Here is a 15,052-nt window from a genome sequence, read left to right on the forward strand (position 1 = left end):
AACATTGATGCAAAAATCCTTATCAAAATACTTGCAAGCCAAATCCAGCAGCACATCAAAAAGTTAATACACTATGATCAAGTAGGCTTCCTCCCTGGATGGAAGGCTGGTTCAATATATGCAAATCAATAAATGTGATTCATCACATAAACAGAACTAAGGACAAAAACCACATAATTTTCTCAATAGATTAAGAAAAGGCTTTTGATAAAATTCAACATTCATTCATGTTAAAAAAAAAACTCTCAATAAACTAGGTACTGAAGGAATATACCTCAAAATAGTAAAAGCCATCTATGACAGACCCACAGCCAACATCAATGAATGGGGAAAAGCTGGAAATGTTCCCTTTGAAAACCAGCACAAGATAAGGATGCCCTCTCTCACTACTCCTATTCAACATAGTATTGGAAGTCCTGGTCAAAGCAATCAGGCAGGAGAAAGAAATAAAGGGCATCCAAGTAGGAAGAGAGAAAGACAAACTATCCTTGTTTGCAGATGACCTGATCCTATATCTAGAAAACCCCATAGTCTTGGTCCAAAAGCCCCTTCAGCTGATAAACAACTTCAGCAAAGTTTCAGGATACAAAATCAATCTACAAAAATAACTAGCATTCTTATACACCAACAACAGCCAAGCCAAGGGCCAAATCAGGAACACAATCCCATTTCACAATTGCTACAAAAAGAATAAACTACTTAGGAATACAGCTAACCAAGTAGGTGAAAGAGATCTACAAAGAGAAATCAGAAACGACACAAACAAATGGAAAAACATTCCATCCTCATGGATAAGAAAATGAACATCATTAAAATGGCCATACTACCCAAAGCAATTTATACGTTCAATGCTACTCCTATCAAACTATGAATCACATTCTTTACAGAACTAGAAAAAACTATTTTAAAATTCATATGGAACCAAAAAAGAGCCCAAATAGCCAAGGCAATCCTAAGCAAAAAGAACAAAGCTGGAAGTCTCACATTACCCAACTTCAAACTGTACTCAGGGCAACAATAACAGCATGGTATTGGTACAAAAACAGACACATAGACCAATGGAACAGAATACAGAGCCCAGAAATAAGGCTGCACACCTACAACCATCTGATCTTTGACAAAGCTGTCAAAAACAAACAATGGGGAAAGGACTCCCTTCCTATTCAATAAATGGAGGTAGGATAACCCGCAAGCTGTATGCAGAAGACTGAACTGGACCCTTTTCTTACACCATATACAAAAACCAATTCAAGATGGATTAAAGACTTAAATGTAAAATGCAAAAATATAAAAACCCTGGAACACAATCTAGGCAATACCATTTGGGATATAGGAATGGGCAAAGGTTTCATGACAATGATGCCAAAAGCAATGTCAACAAAAGGAAAAACTGACAAATAGGATCTAATTAAACTTAAGAACTTCTGCACAGCAAAAGAAATTATCAACAGAGTAAAGAAATAACCTACAGAATGGGAAAAATTGCAAACTATGCATCTGTACAAAGGTCTAATATCTAGCATCTTAAGGAACTTAGATTTACAAGGAAAAAAAACAAAAAACAAAAAACAAAAAACCCAAAACAACCTCATTAAAATGTCAATATCACTGATCATTAGAGAAATGGCAATCAAAACTACAATGAGATACCATCTCACACCAGTCAGAATGGCTGTTATTAAAAAGTTAAAACATAATAGATGCCGCAAGGTTACAGAGAAAAGGGAACACACACACTGTTAGTGGGAGTGTAAATTAGTTCAAGTATTGTGGAAAGCAGTGTGGTGATTCCTCGAAGAGCTAAAAATAGAACCACCATTTGACTCAGCAATCCCATCATAGGGTATCTAGCCAAAGGAATAAAAATCATTCTACCATAAAGACACATGCACACTTACAGTCATCACAGCACTATTCACAATAACAAAGACATGGAATCCACCTAAATGCCCATCAATGGTAGACTGGATAAAGAAAATGTTTTACATATACGGCCATAATAAAGAACAAGATCATGTCTTTTGCAGGAACATGGATGGAGCTGGAAGCCTTAGTAAACTAACAAAGGAACAGAAAACCAAATACTGCATGTTCTCACTTGTAAGTAGGAGCTAAATGATGAGAACTCATGGACACAAAGAAGGGAACAACAGACACTGGGGCCTACCTGAGGGTGGACAGTGGGAGGAGGAAGAGGATCAGGAAAAATAACTATTGGGTACTAGGCCTAGTACCTCGGTCATGAAATAATCTGTACAACAAATCCCCATGATATGAGTTTATCTATGTAACACTCCTGCACAGGTAACACTGAATCTAAAATAAAAGTTTTTTAAAAAAGAAAAAAATATTTTCTAAAAGTTCTTAAGTGGGCCTCAACTTCTAATAGTACCTATTAAAAATTTTGATAATAAATATTGCTTAGGGTACCTTTATAATACTTATCAATAAATGAATTTGAAATGTAATTCCTTGGAAAAAAAATATAAAATCTTTTTACTACGGTAAAAGTCAACATAACAAAGTTTAAGAATTCACGACATTGAAAAACAAGCTAGATGAAAACAACAATTATACTGATTAATGTTTCATTTATTGTTGCTCAAAGTTAGATAACAGTAGGTTCAAATAGTCATTGGATTCTTAAAAATCTTAGTAAAACAAAATACATGGGAATAATATTAGTGATTAATCCATACAATAAGCAGATTCATTGCATTAGCATTATTTTGCTTTCAAAGAATATTTTCTTCTTAACAAAATATAAAAATAAAATTTTACATTGGTTCTTGTCAAAATCCAATTAATAACCAAATAATTATTTCTAAGTGCAACTTATTTCTAAGTGCAATAAGCCCTTAACTTAAGGGCTTATTGAAACAAAGCCACTGTAAAAGAGCTTTTCAAGAAGTTACAATATAATGGGAAAATAAATCGGTCCACATATTTTGTTGCAAAAAGTGAACAAAGCTAATCAAATTCAGGAGAAAAAACTCTGAACAATTATGAACTACTTTTTAAAAATGAAAAGCATGCTTTCTGATTAGGTGTCTTTATTCTTTCTCTTATTAATATAAAAGCATTTGTTTGTTTTAGAAAATACCATCAAATATTCCCAATAAAGACTTCATTTCATCAGCTTCATCATCAGGATGATACATACTGGGAGAAAGAAGAAAAAGTAAAAATAACACTTTTTAACACAATTTATTTTAAAATACACAATAAATAATACTAAATACAATAAAATAAACTTGAAGATTGCTGTGAAGTTAATGTATCAAATAAACTTCAGTATGCATAACTCTGTAGGAAGTCTGTTGGGGAAAATTAGACTTCATAAACTGTAAATGGTAGGAACTGTAAAGGCATTTCTTTAAACATATTGAAAAGTTATGTCATTTAATAAAGGTGTGAACAGCCTGGTCCAAGAGAAGTGGTGTTTACAACTATTGATCACAATCATTTACAGATTTCTTTGTTTTTTCTGCACTCCCACTGCTTCACTTGACTAGTCTTAAAACAAACAAATAAAAACAAAACACTGTGAACAGGTCTCAAATCTTTTGACTCTTCAAGGAGACAGAAACTGCAACACAGTTTCCTTTTCTAAAATAGCCAGCAGTGGGGCAACCGATGTGATTTAATCTGACATTTTCATTGAACCTATTGATTGTGAAATAACTGGTTAACTAAAATACAACTTCAAGTTTTGAAAAATTAGCTGATCTCATCTGGATTTCTCAAGTGACTTTACACTTTACAAAATTAACACACTGTATTCAAATCAGTAGAAGTAAGTTTATCAACTCAATATAATCTTTGAATAAACAGCATCAAACGTGGGTTTTCAAGAACTGAGGTATATGATGTTTGAAACATCCTAAGGAGCTTAGCTCACTGAGGTTTGAAAATTTAATGTCTTTAATAAATAAAATGTTCAGGCTCTGATCTTTAAAATGAACCAAGGAAAAAGGAATGCTGAATTTCTTTGTAAAAAGTTTTTTATTGATATAATCTTAAAGTGTCTTTAAAGAGTTCTTACCTGAAATCAACTTCCTTTTTACATTCACTGTTTCTAATAAAAAAATCCACTTTTTTATAATTTGAAGACTTAGGTTTTTCTTCAGAGCAAGTAAAGCATAGCTTCTCAATCTCTGGTGACAGATTTTGTGGTTTTCTTTCTTGAAAATGGAACTACATTTTAGATTAAAAAATAACAATCATTGAAAGTTTAAGCACTTGGGCAAAATTTAAAAGAAAAACAAAGAAGTGCTTCTTCTTACAAGAACTGCATTTCCGGCTTGTTGAGGTAATTTTGTCATGGAGGATGCACTGAACTTGGGCATAGCAGAATTTGATAAAGAAATATCTGACATCTCATGTGATGAAACAAAACTAAAAATTAAAATTAATTATTTGTAAAATATGGCAAACAAGAAAAACACATCATTCTAATTTGGTTCATAATGATTTTTGGGGAATATGATCAAAGTTTATCACATTTATCACAAAAATGTAATGCATTGTTTCTAATACTCATGGAGAACTTGGTATATTTCCTTTCCTTTAGACCAAACCATAATTTATACATCCCAAATTAGGAAAAAACACTATTTTTAAGGGAGTATAGAAATAATTATTCAACAATTTTCTTTAAAATTGAGTCTAATGCTTAATCGTCTATTACATAGAACCCTATAAACATTTTCTAAATTCCACTTGCTTAACTTTTAATCTCCTTTCTCTATTCTGGTCTCACTGTAGATAGACATCTCTAGTTATCTTCTTAGATATAACTGTATGCAAGAATTTACTCTGAACGTTCTGTATTAACTCGTTCACTAAAACACATTTATTCTTCATTACCCTACGCCAGATATTGTACTAGAAGCTGAGTATGAAGTAATAAAGAAAACATCAGGGAGTTACCATCAAGCAGACAATGAATAAAAACAAATATATAGATTATTATAGATCCTAAAATTATAAAAAGAAAATGAACTGGGTAATAGCTTAAGAAATAACGGTGTGGAGCCATAAACCCATTTTTAAAAGATGATCATCAATGCCTCTCTGATGAGGTAACCATTTAAGTTGACACCTGAAGGCTAAAATGTAACAACCATGTAAGGAGCAACGAGCAGTGTGGGTGGGGACAGGGAAGAACCACATATACTGATAGGACTGGATCATTTTGTCTCTGACTAATAAATATATATACATGGCAAGGAATTAAAACAGTAAAAAGTGTATAAAAGAAAAAGGAGGCCAGGCACACTGGCTCACACCTGTAATCCCAGCATTTTGGGAGGTTGAGGTGTGAGGACAGCTTGAGTCCAGGAGTTTGAGACCAGCTTAGTCAACATGGCAAGACCCCCATCTCTAGAAAAAAAATTTTTTTTTTAATTAGCCAGGCATAGTGGTGTGTATGTACCTGTAGTCCCAGCTACTTGGGAGGCTGAGGTGGGAGGATCTTCAGCCCAAGAGGTTGAGGCTGCAGTGAGCCATAATTATGCCATTGTACTCTAACTTAAAAAAATAAAAAAGCAAATCTCCTTTCCATCCCAAATCCTCAGGTCCCACAGGCCTTTCCCCAGCAGCAACTTCTACACCAGATCCCCAGAGGCTTCTTGTTAGAATCCATTTCTAAACCCACACATCTTCTGTTGGTCACTTCTAAACTCTTCCAAAATTATTTGCTGTTTTTTAAAGGTGTGGTGCACAAAACTGTTCATGTGCCTTGTTACCTTTCTCCTTATGATTTATCTACTTTTTGCTTCTCTACACCTACAACTTTGTCTCACTTGGATGCTTACATCTGTTTATTCTATGTGACTCAGAGTTTTAACCAATGAAACAAAGTGATAAAAAGACATATTTTAAGCAAATGTTTTGAAAAGCTATTCAATGATCTAAGAATCCTAACATGGAACAAGGGTGGATGAGCTCCTGGTCACTAAAACTGTCTTGGTAGAGGTGGCACGACTACTTGCCAGTGATGTTGAATGGTGATTCAAGGATCCAGTGAGAGGGAGGCTACCCAATACTTAAGACCCCCCCTTAGCTCTGGAATTCTATGAAAACTATGAGTCTATGATGCTGATGCTAATGATCAGTAATGGCTAAATAACAGCAAAAATTCCAAGGGATACCACAAATTTAGTATTTTTTTTAAAGCAGAGAAATAAATAATCCTTAAGTAGAAAATCAGACCCTGAATAAAAAGCTGTTGGTATTTCTTCTGTTTTGAAAATTTTGGCTTTGGCCATAATTTCTCTCCCTTGACTTCTAATCAAGTCCAATATTTCCCAATGCATTTTGCATTTTTTTAAAGATACTTCAAATTGAATATTTATAAAATTATATTTTCTATTCTAAATCTCTTATGTTTCCTATACCCTTAAATAACATCTACCTCGGTGCCATTATTCTTCCCTCTTCCTCAACTATCATATCCTATGAATTGCCGCATTGAATCTGCTGTATTTCTGAAATGTTTTAAAAATCCAACCCTACCTCTCTGTTCCTATCACTTCTGCCCTAGTTTAGGCCTCATTATAGTCTGTCTTTCTCATTGGCCACCATGCCTCTGGCAGTCCCATGCCCTACGATTCACTCTGCATACTGCTGCTAGGATGATTTTTTAAATCAAATTGTTTTTCCTGTGCTTAAATATTTTGGATGGTTCCTCACTGACTACCATACAGGTAAAAACTAGAGGGCCCTAGGACACATCTGGCCTGCAGATATTATTATTTGGAGGAGGGTGCCGCAGAGTTTATCACATTTTTTAAAATTAGTTGTCAAAATTTAAAAATAATAAAATATCACAAAAAATTTCAGATTCCTAGCTTTTCTTGAAAAATCAGAATATTCTATAACACTAGACTCACATTGCCTGCATAGTAACAACTGTTTGGAGCTGAGTAGTGGCTGCTTCCTTTAGATGAGACACTCTACAGTTGGCCTTGGCCCACCAAATCTTGAAGGCAGTTGGGTTTGCAACCCCTGACTGTCTGGGTACAGGACAGGTGTCTAAGCACAGCACTCAAAGCCCTTACAATAAGACCTCAGCAACAGACTTTATGCTGTGACCACACATCCCACACTTTACTGATCTTTGAGCATGGGATGCCTTTTCAAGCCTTATCCCTTTACAGATGCTTTCCTATACCTGGAATGCCTATCCGCCTCTGTTCTAGTTGTCAAACTCCTATTCAGTTTTCAAGTCTTGTTAAAAGTGAAGGTTCCTGGGCTCTAGTCCCAGAGACAAAAATTTAGTAGGTCTAATGTGGGGCTCAAGAATGTGCATTTTTAATATGCACCACAAAGTGATTTTGATGCAGGTGGTTTAACAACAGCACTTTGAGAAACACACCTCTAAGATTAAGAGGGTTTAGGCTGGCTAATACCTTTTAGCATCTCTGACATCTAATACTTTGATCCCCATCTCCAACTATGTGTCAAGAGGATATAAAGTTGTATGTATTACAAACCAAAGTTCTAAAACTTGCCTGTTTGACATTTCTCTTTGGAATTTGCTCTTTGACTCCTGAAGGGGTAGCTTACTTCCCCTGGTACTTGAACTCAAAGTGTTTCCAAATCCTATGTGAAGAGATAACATTTTGAAACAAAATGCCAAGAAACAGCTGAATGAAGCTTTTCACAGGTTCTACAATGCTCTCTCCAACAGATATGATCTGGTTAAGGAAGGAATGAATAATTCTCAATCACCTAATTTAATTTGCATAGAAAAATTAGGGGCACAAAGCTAAGGGAGTAAAACTAAAAAACATGTAGGTTAGCTTATTAGTAATTATATTATAAGGTCCTCAAGCCACCTATGTTGTTGTAAAATACATATTTGGTCTTTGGCCCCTGTTTCTAACTCTACTGGGTTGGAAGACACCCAGCTGGTATTCACTGTGGAACTGATTGCTTGCTTGGTGTGTGGGGAAAAAACCCACAGATATTTGGTCACAGATGTCTTCTAGGCTGATCATGGTGTGAGAGTGAGGAAAAACAGTTTGTGCTTTTCCACTCACCCTCATTATTTATATACTTACATTTTCATTCACATAAATGATCAAGTTGAAGTTCACTCAGTATTTTCAATGGTCTGCTCATAATCATTTAAAATGCTCTATACATGGGGGGAAATGTATTGAGACTGATTTTCCCAGTGACAAAGCTATGCCCTCTTAGGACTAGGCAACCTCGAAGGATCAGTACACATTGCCTATTAACTTACAGTACCCAATGATATTTAAACTCGAGGTAGGGAACAGTAGTTGTCCAGTGATATACAAAATTGTGCCTAATGACCCCACATCATGGAGATTGTCCTGGCCCATTCTGTGAAGGTGGTCAAATCCTGTTCTTTTCAGAAGCAGTATTAGTTCTCTAGGTAATTCTAAGGCCCCCGAAACAATAACATTTCAACTCTAACTGCTTCCCTTTGAAATATTCTTTTAAAAACATGAGGTGGGTTATAGTAAGAGGCATCTATAATTATAGGAATACCAGTCTGCACTGAGAAGGCTGAGGGACTGATTTCTTTCTGTCAGCCCTAATGGGAGACAGTATCTCCATTGCTATCTTGTCATATGCTTGCCAAGATTTTCAATTCTCTGTTTTAGTGACATACAGTAAATTTGCCTTTCACTCAAAGAGCTAATAAGCCTCATTATTTTGGGGTTGTATATGATTTAAATAGAATTTCTAGTATAGGACAAACTAATCCTTTCTTTCCTATTTACTTATTTATTTACTTCAAGCTGAAAAGTCCATATTTCAACTAGAAATAAAAGTTATTTTCTTTGCAAACAGATGAATAGCTTTAAAAATGGATTTTCTTTGTCCTTCAGAAATATTAGCAGACCATTTCCGATCTTACAAGGGAGAGCAAAATAGTCTGTTCCATGAGAGAAAATTGAATAAACAATTTGAATTGACTTTTACAAGAGATAGGAGCAATAGAATAGAAAGTGCTCATTTGCTACACTATCATCATGGAATAACCTTCATCTCTTCCCTTAGGGGGGAAATGTTCTGTGTAGAAGGGTCACATTTTCAGTTTTGCTAAAAGTTACAATCTTAACAAACCAAATCTAACTAAACAAGCACACACAACAAAGGCAAAGAAACCTAGTTCCAGGAGCTGAAATGAAAAATATTCAAAGAATTTCTAATGAAATGATTCCATGCTAAGTATGATTTTACCTGATATTTTTGTCTTCTCAGTATCAGTTGAAAAGCTAGTAACTTCTAAGTTTTCCTCATCAAAATCATCCCGAACTTCATTTCCCAATTCAAAGTTCACATTCAAAACTTCTGAAAATAGAGAATTGCTTTTATCTGCATCTGTCAAATTTTGGTTTCCAGATATATTGAGACTTCTGTTGAAGAACACTGTTTGAGAGACTTTCTCATTTGAAGTTGTAGAATAGTTATATCTAGAAAAATCTGTTATGTGTATGTATAAAAGACTATAGGTACTTTTTAAACCACAAGCATTGTAGTCTATTGATATAGCAAACACATCTTTCAACTACTAAACAGAGTTCTTGAGTAATAGTTTTCAAAAGCATTGTGTCAAGCATTGTTGAATACTGCATTCAGCCAATTCTATTAACTGTATTAAGTTGCACTAAATTTAAGTTTCAATAAATTTTTTAGGCAATTAATTTTTCCTCTTAATTCCCATATTAGAGTAACTCTACTCCAAGATTGGATTATAATAGTTTCTAAAATGGTCTTCCTCTTCCATATCTTCCCCCTAAAGTTAATTTTCGGTATTGTTATAAAAGATATTTTTCCAAAATAAATAATATTTATTTTTCTCCTGCTAAAAAATCCTGTTATTCATTGTTTACAGCCTGGATTTAGAGCCAAACTACCTAAGTGAAAATTCCACCTCTCTATTAGTTGTATGGTCTTAGACAGTAATTCAAACTTCCTGATTCTGCAAAATAAGGCAACACCAGTATCTACCTCAAAAACTTGTAATGGGGGGCTAAATGCCTTTAGTTGCAAGGTTTTACACAGTATTGTGCTAATAAATGTTTAATAGCTACCTCTACAAAAAGCATAGGAATATGTATACATATATGTTTATTATAAACTTTACTGATGTAAAAGCTATACAGCACACACTTTACAATAACAACATATATGATATGCTTAAATGCAAATTCCATATATCTAATTGATTCTCATTGAATGTTTTCATTAAGTTTTGCCACTCTTTTATCTGTAGTCAACCTATGGTTGCAAGTGATGAATGAATGTAGCTCTCATGTGAATGTTGTTTGATATTTTTGTTGACTCTAACAAGTAAGATGAAAGCATTCATAAAACAACAAAGACATCTGTTGGGATTTAACTCATTCACCATTGACTTAAGTAACTTCTTTCCTGAATTAGACAGTAATTTTCAAATACTAGAAGAATATTCTCTAAATTTTTTGTGTTATTCACAATGTAATGGCTACAATAACAACACACGTTTGTTTAATCTACACTATTAAAATTGTATCCCTCACTTTCTGAAGTCTAAAAAATAAGCAAAACAATAAATCAAACCCAGATTGGTAGTGTTTGCTGATTCCTATGGTATAAATGTTCCCACCATAACTCATTTCAAGCTATTAATGTAACATAATTGAATAAGAAATTGGGAAAAAATGCACAACAGCACCCTATTATATAGTATTTCTACCATATAGATAAATAACCTCAAGAACACAGATAACAGTAAAATGCAGTAGAACAATTAGAAAGTGATGAGTTTTCAGTATTTTTGCCTTTGTTTTTAACATAATTTAATTGAAAGTTTATGTAATTAAATTTTTAATAATGGCTGATTCTTGAAAATTTAATAATCAACTCTCATAAGTCAGCATAAACTTGTTCCAGCATATCACTGAGTTTCCTCCACTTTAAATATCCTCCATCAATTTCTTCACCTGTCCAAACCCTTCTTTATTCTTCAACTGTACCTATAACTACAGTTTATATTATTCTACTTTTGTATGTTGATTTGCACCCACTGAGACACACAATGTATATATGTACTAAAAATGGAAGTTTGTACAGAGTGCAATGGGAATGCAGAGGAAGGAGGATCTAAACCTGCAATGGAAGTGAGACATACTCTTCTAAGGTGATACCACATGACAGACAGACTCCTGAGGTGATAGCATATGAAGGAAGAGTAGTTGAAATTTCAGCTTAATAGAGCTGTGGTTGTGAGGCAGGGCAAGAGGAAAGGGAACCTATGCCATGAAGGGAAAACACCATGTAAAAGACACAGCAATATGAGAGAACCGAGAATTTTGGGAGAACTGTAAGTTTTCAGGATTTCTGGAGCACAAAGTAGGAGAAGGAAGGATCCACTGTGTCTGCACAGGTAGTTAAATGCTAGATCATGCTGAAGCTTATTTGCCATATTGAGGAGATTTTTTGGTTTTGTTTTGTTTTTTTCTTACAGCCAAAGGATAACTATTGAAGATGTTTCAGCAGAAGGTTTACACAACCAGATATGTCTGTTAGATCACCTGGTATATTATGGATTGAAGGATAATAAGACTGAAAGCAGAGAGAAAAGTAAGTTATTGTATTAAATAAGAGACAATGAATGCTTAAGCTAGAGTATCAGCAGAAAGGATAGAGAGGAAATAACAAATATGAGAGATGTGCAGGAGGCAAAATAATTAAGATTTGGTGGTTATTTACATGTGGGGTGAGCTATTTAGAAGGACATTCTGCCTGTAGCAGCTTAACGAAGAAAAGAGTTCATTCACTGAGCTAAGGAAAAAAGAGAAGGTGCAGAGTGAGGTACAAAGAAGACAGAGTTCAGATGCTGACATGTCTGATATGTTAACTGTTAGGTGGATATGTCCAGGAAGGTGATTATACAGATGGATTTGGAGTTAGAAAGAAAGACATAGATGGGAGACACAGACTTAGAAATTATCAAAACATAGTCAGTGATTAAAGACACAGGCTTGGGTGATATTGTATAGGAAAAGTTTTTGAAGTGAGAAGAATAAAAAGAAAAAAAAAAAGAAAAAAGAATCCTTTTGCAACATCAACAGGAAGAAAAGCCCATGCAGTCTAAGAAGTAACAGGAGACCAATATAATGGTTTAATCGAAATCAAAGGAGAGATTTCCACAAGAAAGGAAAGACCAGAAGTATCAAATACTGCAGAGGTCAAAGAGAGTTAACAGTTGAAAACAGTTCACTGAATTCAGAAGTCAGAAAGTCACTAAATGGCCTGAACAAAAACAGTTTCAAAGGAGTGATACAGAGAAAACCCAAATTTTAATGAATAAAGAGGAACTAGGGTATAAGGAAGTGATGAGCATACTGAGTGTCAATTGCTCTTTCAATTAATTTTTGTTTTGATGACAAAGCAAGAGATAGAGGGTACAGGGACTCTAGAATTCTGGTTTTTGTCTGCCTGGTATGCTTTCCCTTCTTTTAGTGGGAGTACCCTCCCTTTCCTTTGAAGAAACTACTTCTACAATTCCACTGGATCCTAGTAAGGCCATTTTTCATGATGCCCTGCCTTCTCTGGGGCCACAGGTATACAATGACCCAATCCTCAGGTTACTGGGATTGATCAAGGGATAAACACATGACTCAAATGAGGCCAGTTAGAATGAGTTCTGGTCTGCCAAACCTAACAGGGAAGTCTACTTTTTTCCACTGAGGCTGCTAAACTGGTAAGATGTAAGTTAGGGGCTACCTGCCATGTGAGAAACCCTATTTAAAAAGTAAAGCCAAGTAGCAACAGGCATAGCTAAAAGATTGAGAGAAAGCCAGAGGCATGAGTGCCTTGATTTAGCCAGAATTAGGCCAGATACTTTTCAGTTTACTTGAGACAATTGGTTCCTTTTCTTGTGCTTAAGTCATTTTGAGTAGAATTGTTATCATTTATAATAAAAAAAGTCATGACCAGCTAGATGAGGACATGAAGCTGAAGAAGGAAGAGACTTCAGCATATTTATATGCTAAAGGGAAAGACACAGTGGAGAGGAAACAATGAAAATATGGGAAAGAGGAGATGGATAATGATCTTCTAAAGTCCCAGGGAAAGCAGGATTAGATAGAATTAAGATTACAGGAGGAGAGATATGCCTCGAGTGGAAGAAAAGATAATTTTTCTTTTAAGACAAATAGATGGTTACAGATGGATGCAGAGACAGGGAAATATATAGTTGAGGGGTGGGGCGAAAAGCTGAAAGAGTTCATATACTACAGTTCAATTTTCAATTCTCCACTGATAACTAAAAGTCAATTTCATTTTATAGAAATGGCATTGGGCTGGGATTCAAAAGACATGGAATCTATTTCTGGTCTTTCCATTAATTAGATATGAAATTTTGGGGCAAGTCATTTAATCTCTTGGAGCCTTGGCTTCTTTCACTATAAAATGAGAAACTGCACAAAGGTCCCTTCCAATTTAAGTCTTATGATTCAACATGCTTTCTCATATAATTTTTGACATTTTTTCTTCTTCCCTTTTTGAAATTGGAATACAGAAGATAAAAACTGCTATGCTTTTTAAAAAACATTCTCAAAAGCAGTATTTGAATATATTTAAAGTATGTTTTGCCACCAAAGACTAATATGTGAAAAATATAATAAACATACTCAATTATTACTAACAGTACCAGAAACTATAACAGCTTTTCATGCATTATCTCATTTAATCCCGAAAGCCCTAAAATATAACCAGATTAGGAATTTAGACAAAGTGATTAAGTAGATTATGAAAGGTTATACCAAATGTCAGAGCTAGGACTTGGACAGATTGTTTTCAGATCCTGTGAACTTAACTACTACACCATACAGCTCCTCCTTTAAAAAAAAAAAAAAAGTAGCCCACTCAATAAAACAGGGATACAGTTATTATTGGGGGTTAAAGTATCTAGATGAGGCTTTAATATCATAATATAAATTGGATTTGGAATAGTGAGTGGGAAAGAAAAGGAGGAAAACCATGTAAATAGAACACAAAAGTAAGCAGAGGGAAGGATAGATAAGCTCTTGTGTGCAGAAGGACAAGTAATAGAGTAGTAGGATAAGGAAGCAGTAAGTTAGAGGGCTACGTGTTGAACGAAGATAAATATAAGAAAGTTGACAATTTTATACTTCCTATCCACTTTGTAATGATATCCAGGCTTTGAATAAGTTGGATAAATGCTCTGATTCTCCAGGTGAGATTAGGGAACTTTTCTTGATATCATTGTTGGGCCTAATAGCTGCCATGGTATCATAAGAGGCAGTGAATACTCCAGCCTCTGCCTCTGTAAAATCTTAAATTATGACTAGACGAAAAAAAAGTTACAACATGAAAAAAAAAATGGCAGCATGAAGAAAAGGATGTCAACAGAAACCAATGCCAAACACATGAAATGATTTTCAGAAAACCCCAAGCTTACTATTTCTACATAGAGCCACTTGAAGAAATAACTCAATGGATAGAACTATCTCATGTTTTAACAGACTGGCTATTAATAGCATTATTCAGGGAAATTATGCTCTATTAATTGCAGGAACCACAGTAATGATGAACCAGGCAGTGTCAAATTTATATGCATTATCTCATTAATTTAATGACAGACACAAATAAAAAAGCAAATCTAGATTACAAAGTAGCTACATGCCACAACCTAAGTTATATTCTCATACTAACATAGAACTGTAAGAATCATAGTTTTAAGAATTGGAGAGATATTAAAGGTCACCCGGTTCAATACCTTCATCTTAAAGATAAGACTAAAGCCCAAAGAGATTAAATAACTTACCCAAGGTCACACTGATATTTTGTAAAACTGGACTAGTTTTATAAACATAAAATTTTATAGTTCCTATCCACTTTGTAATGATATCCAGGCTTTGAGTAAGTTGGATAAATACTCTGATTCTCCTAGTTTTATAAACATACAATTATTTTAAATAATTCTAATGATATGAACATAATCATTCAGTATGTTAATACTTTATATACCCAAGGATACCTTATTTGCTCAGATTTT

The 15,052-nt window shown here is 34.4% G+C and overlaps 1 protein-coding gene across 1 annotated transcript in view; it reads right to left on the reverse strand.

Annotated features, from left to right (window-relative positions):
- Positions 1-2,571: 2,571 nt before the first annotated feature.
- LOC112633712 (probable ATP-dependent DNA helicase HFM1) overlaps positions 2,572-15,052 on the reverse strand; it is a 130,305-nt gene continuing 117,824 nt past the window's right edge. Inside the window, exons 36-40 of the mRNA XM_025400580.1 lie at positions 9,226-9,336; positions 7,518-7,608; positions 4,287-4,398; positions 4,046-4,197; positions 2,572-3,162 (exon numbers count right to left, since the gene is read on the reverse strand). Coding sequence (XP_025256365.1) covers positions 3,093-3,162; positions 4,046-4,197; positions 4,287-4,398; positions 7,518-7,608; positions 9,226-9,336 — 536 coding nt within the window. The 3' untranslated portion in view covers positions 2,572-3,092. The remainder of the gene's footprint in view (positions 3,163-4,045; positions 4,198-4,286; positions 4,399-7,517; positions 7,609-9,225; positions 9,337-15,052) is intronic.

This window comes from Theropithecus gelada, chromosome 1 (assembly GCF_003255815.1).
Source record: "Theropithecus gelada isolate Dixy chromosome 1, Tgel_1.0, whole genome shotgun sequence".
Classification (NCBI taxonomy): Eukaryota; Metazoa; Chordata; class Mammalia; order Primates; family Cercopithecidae; genus Theropithecus; species Theropithecus gelada.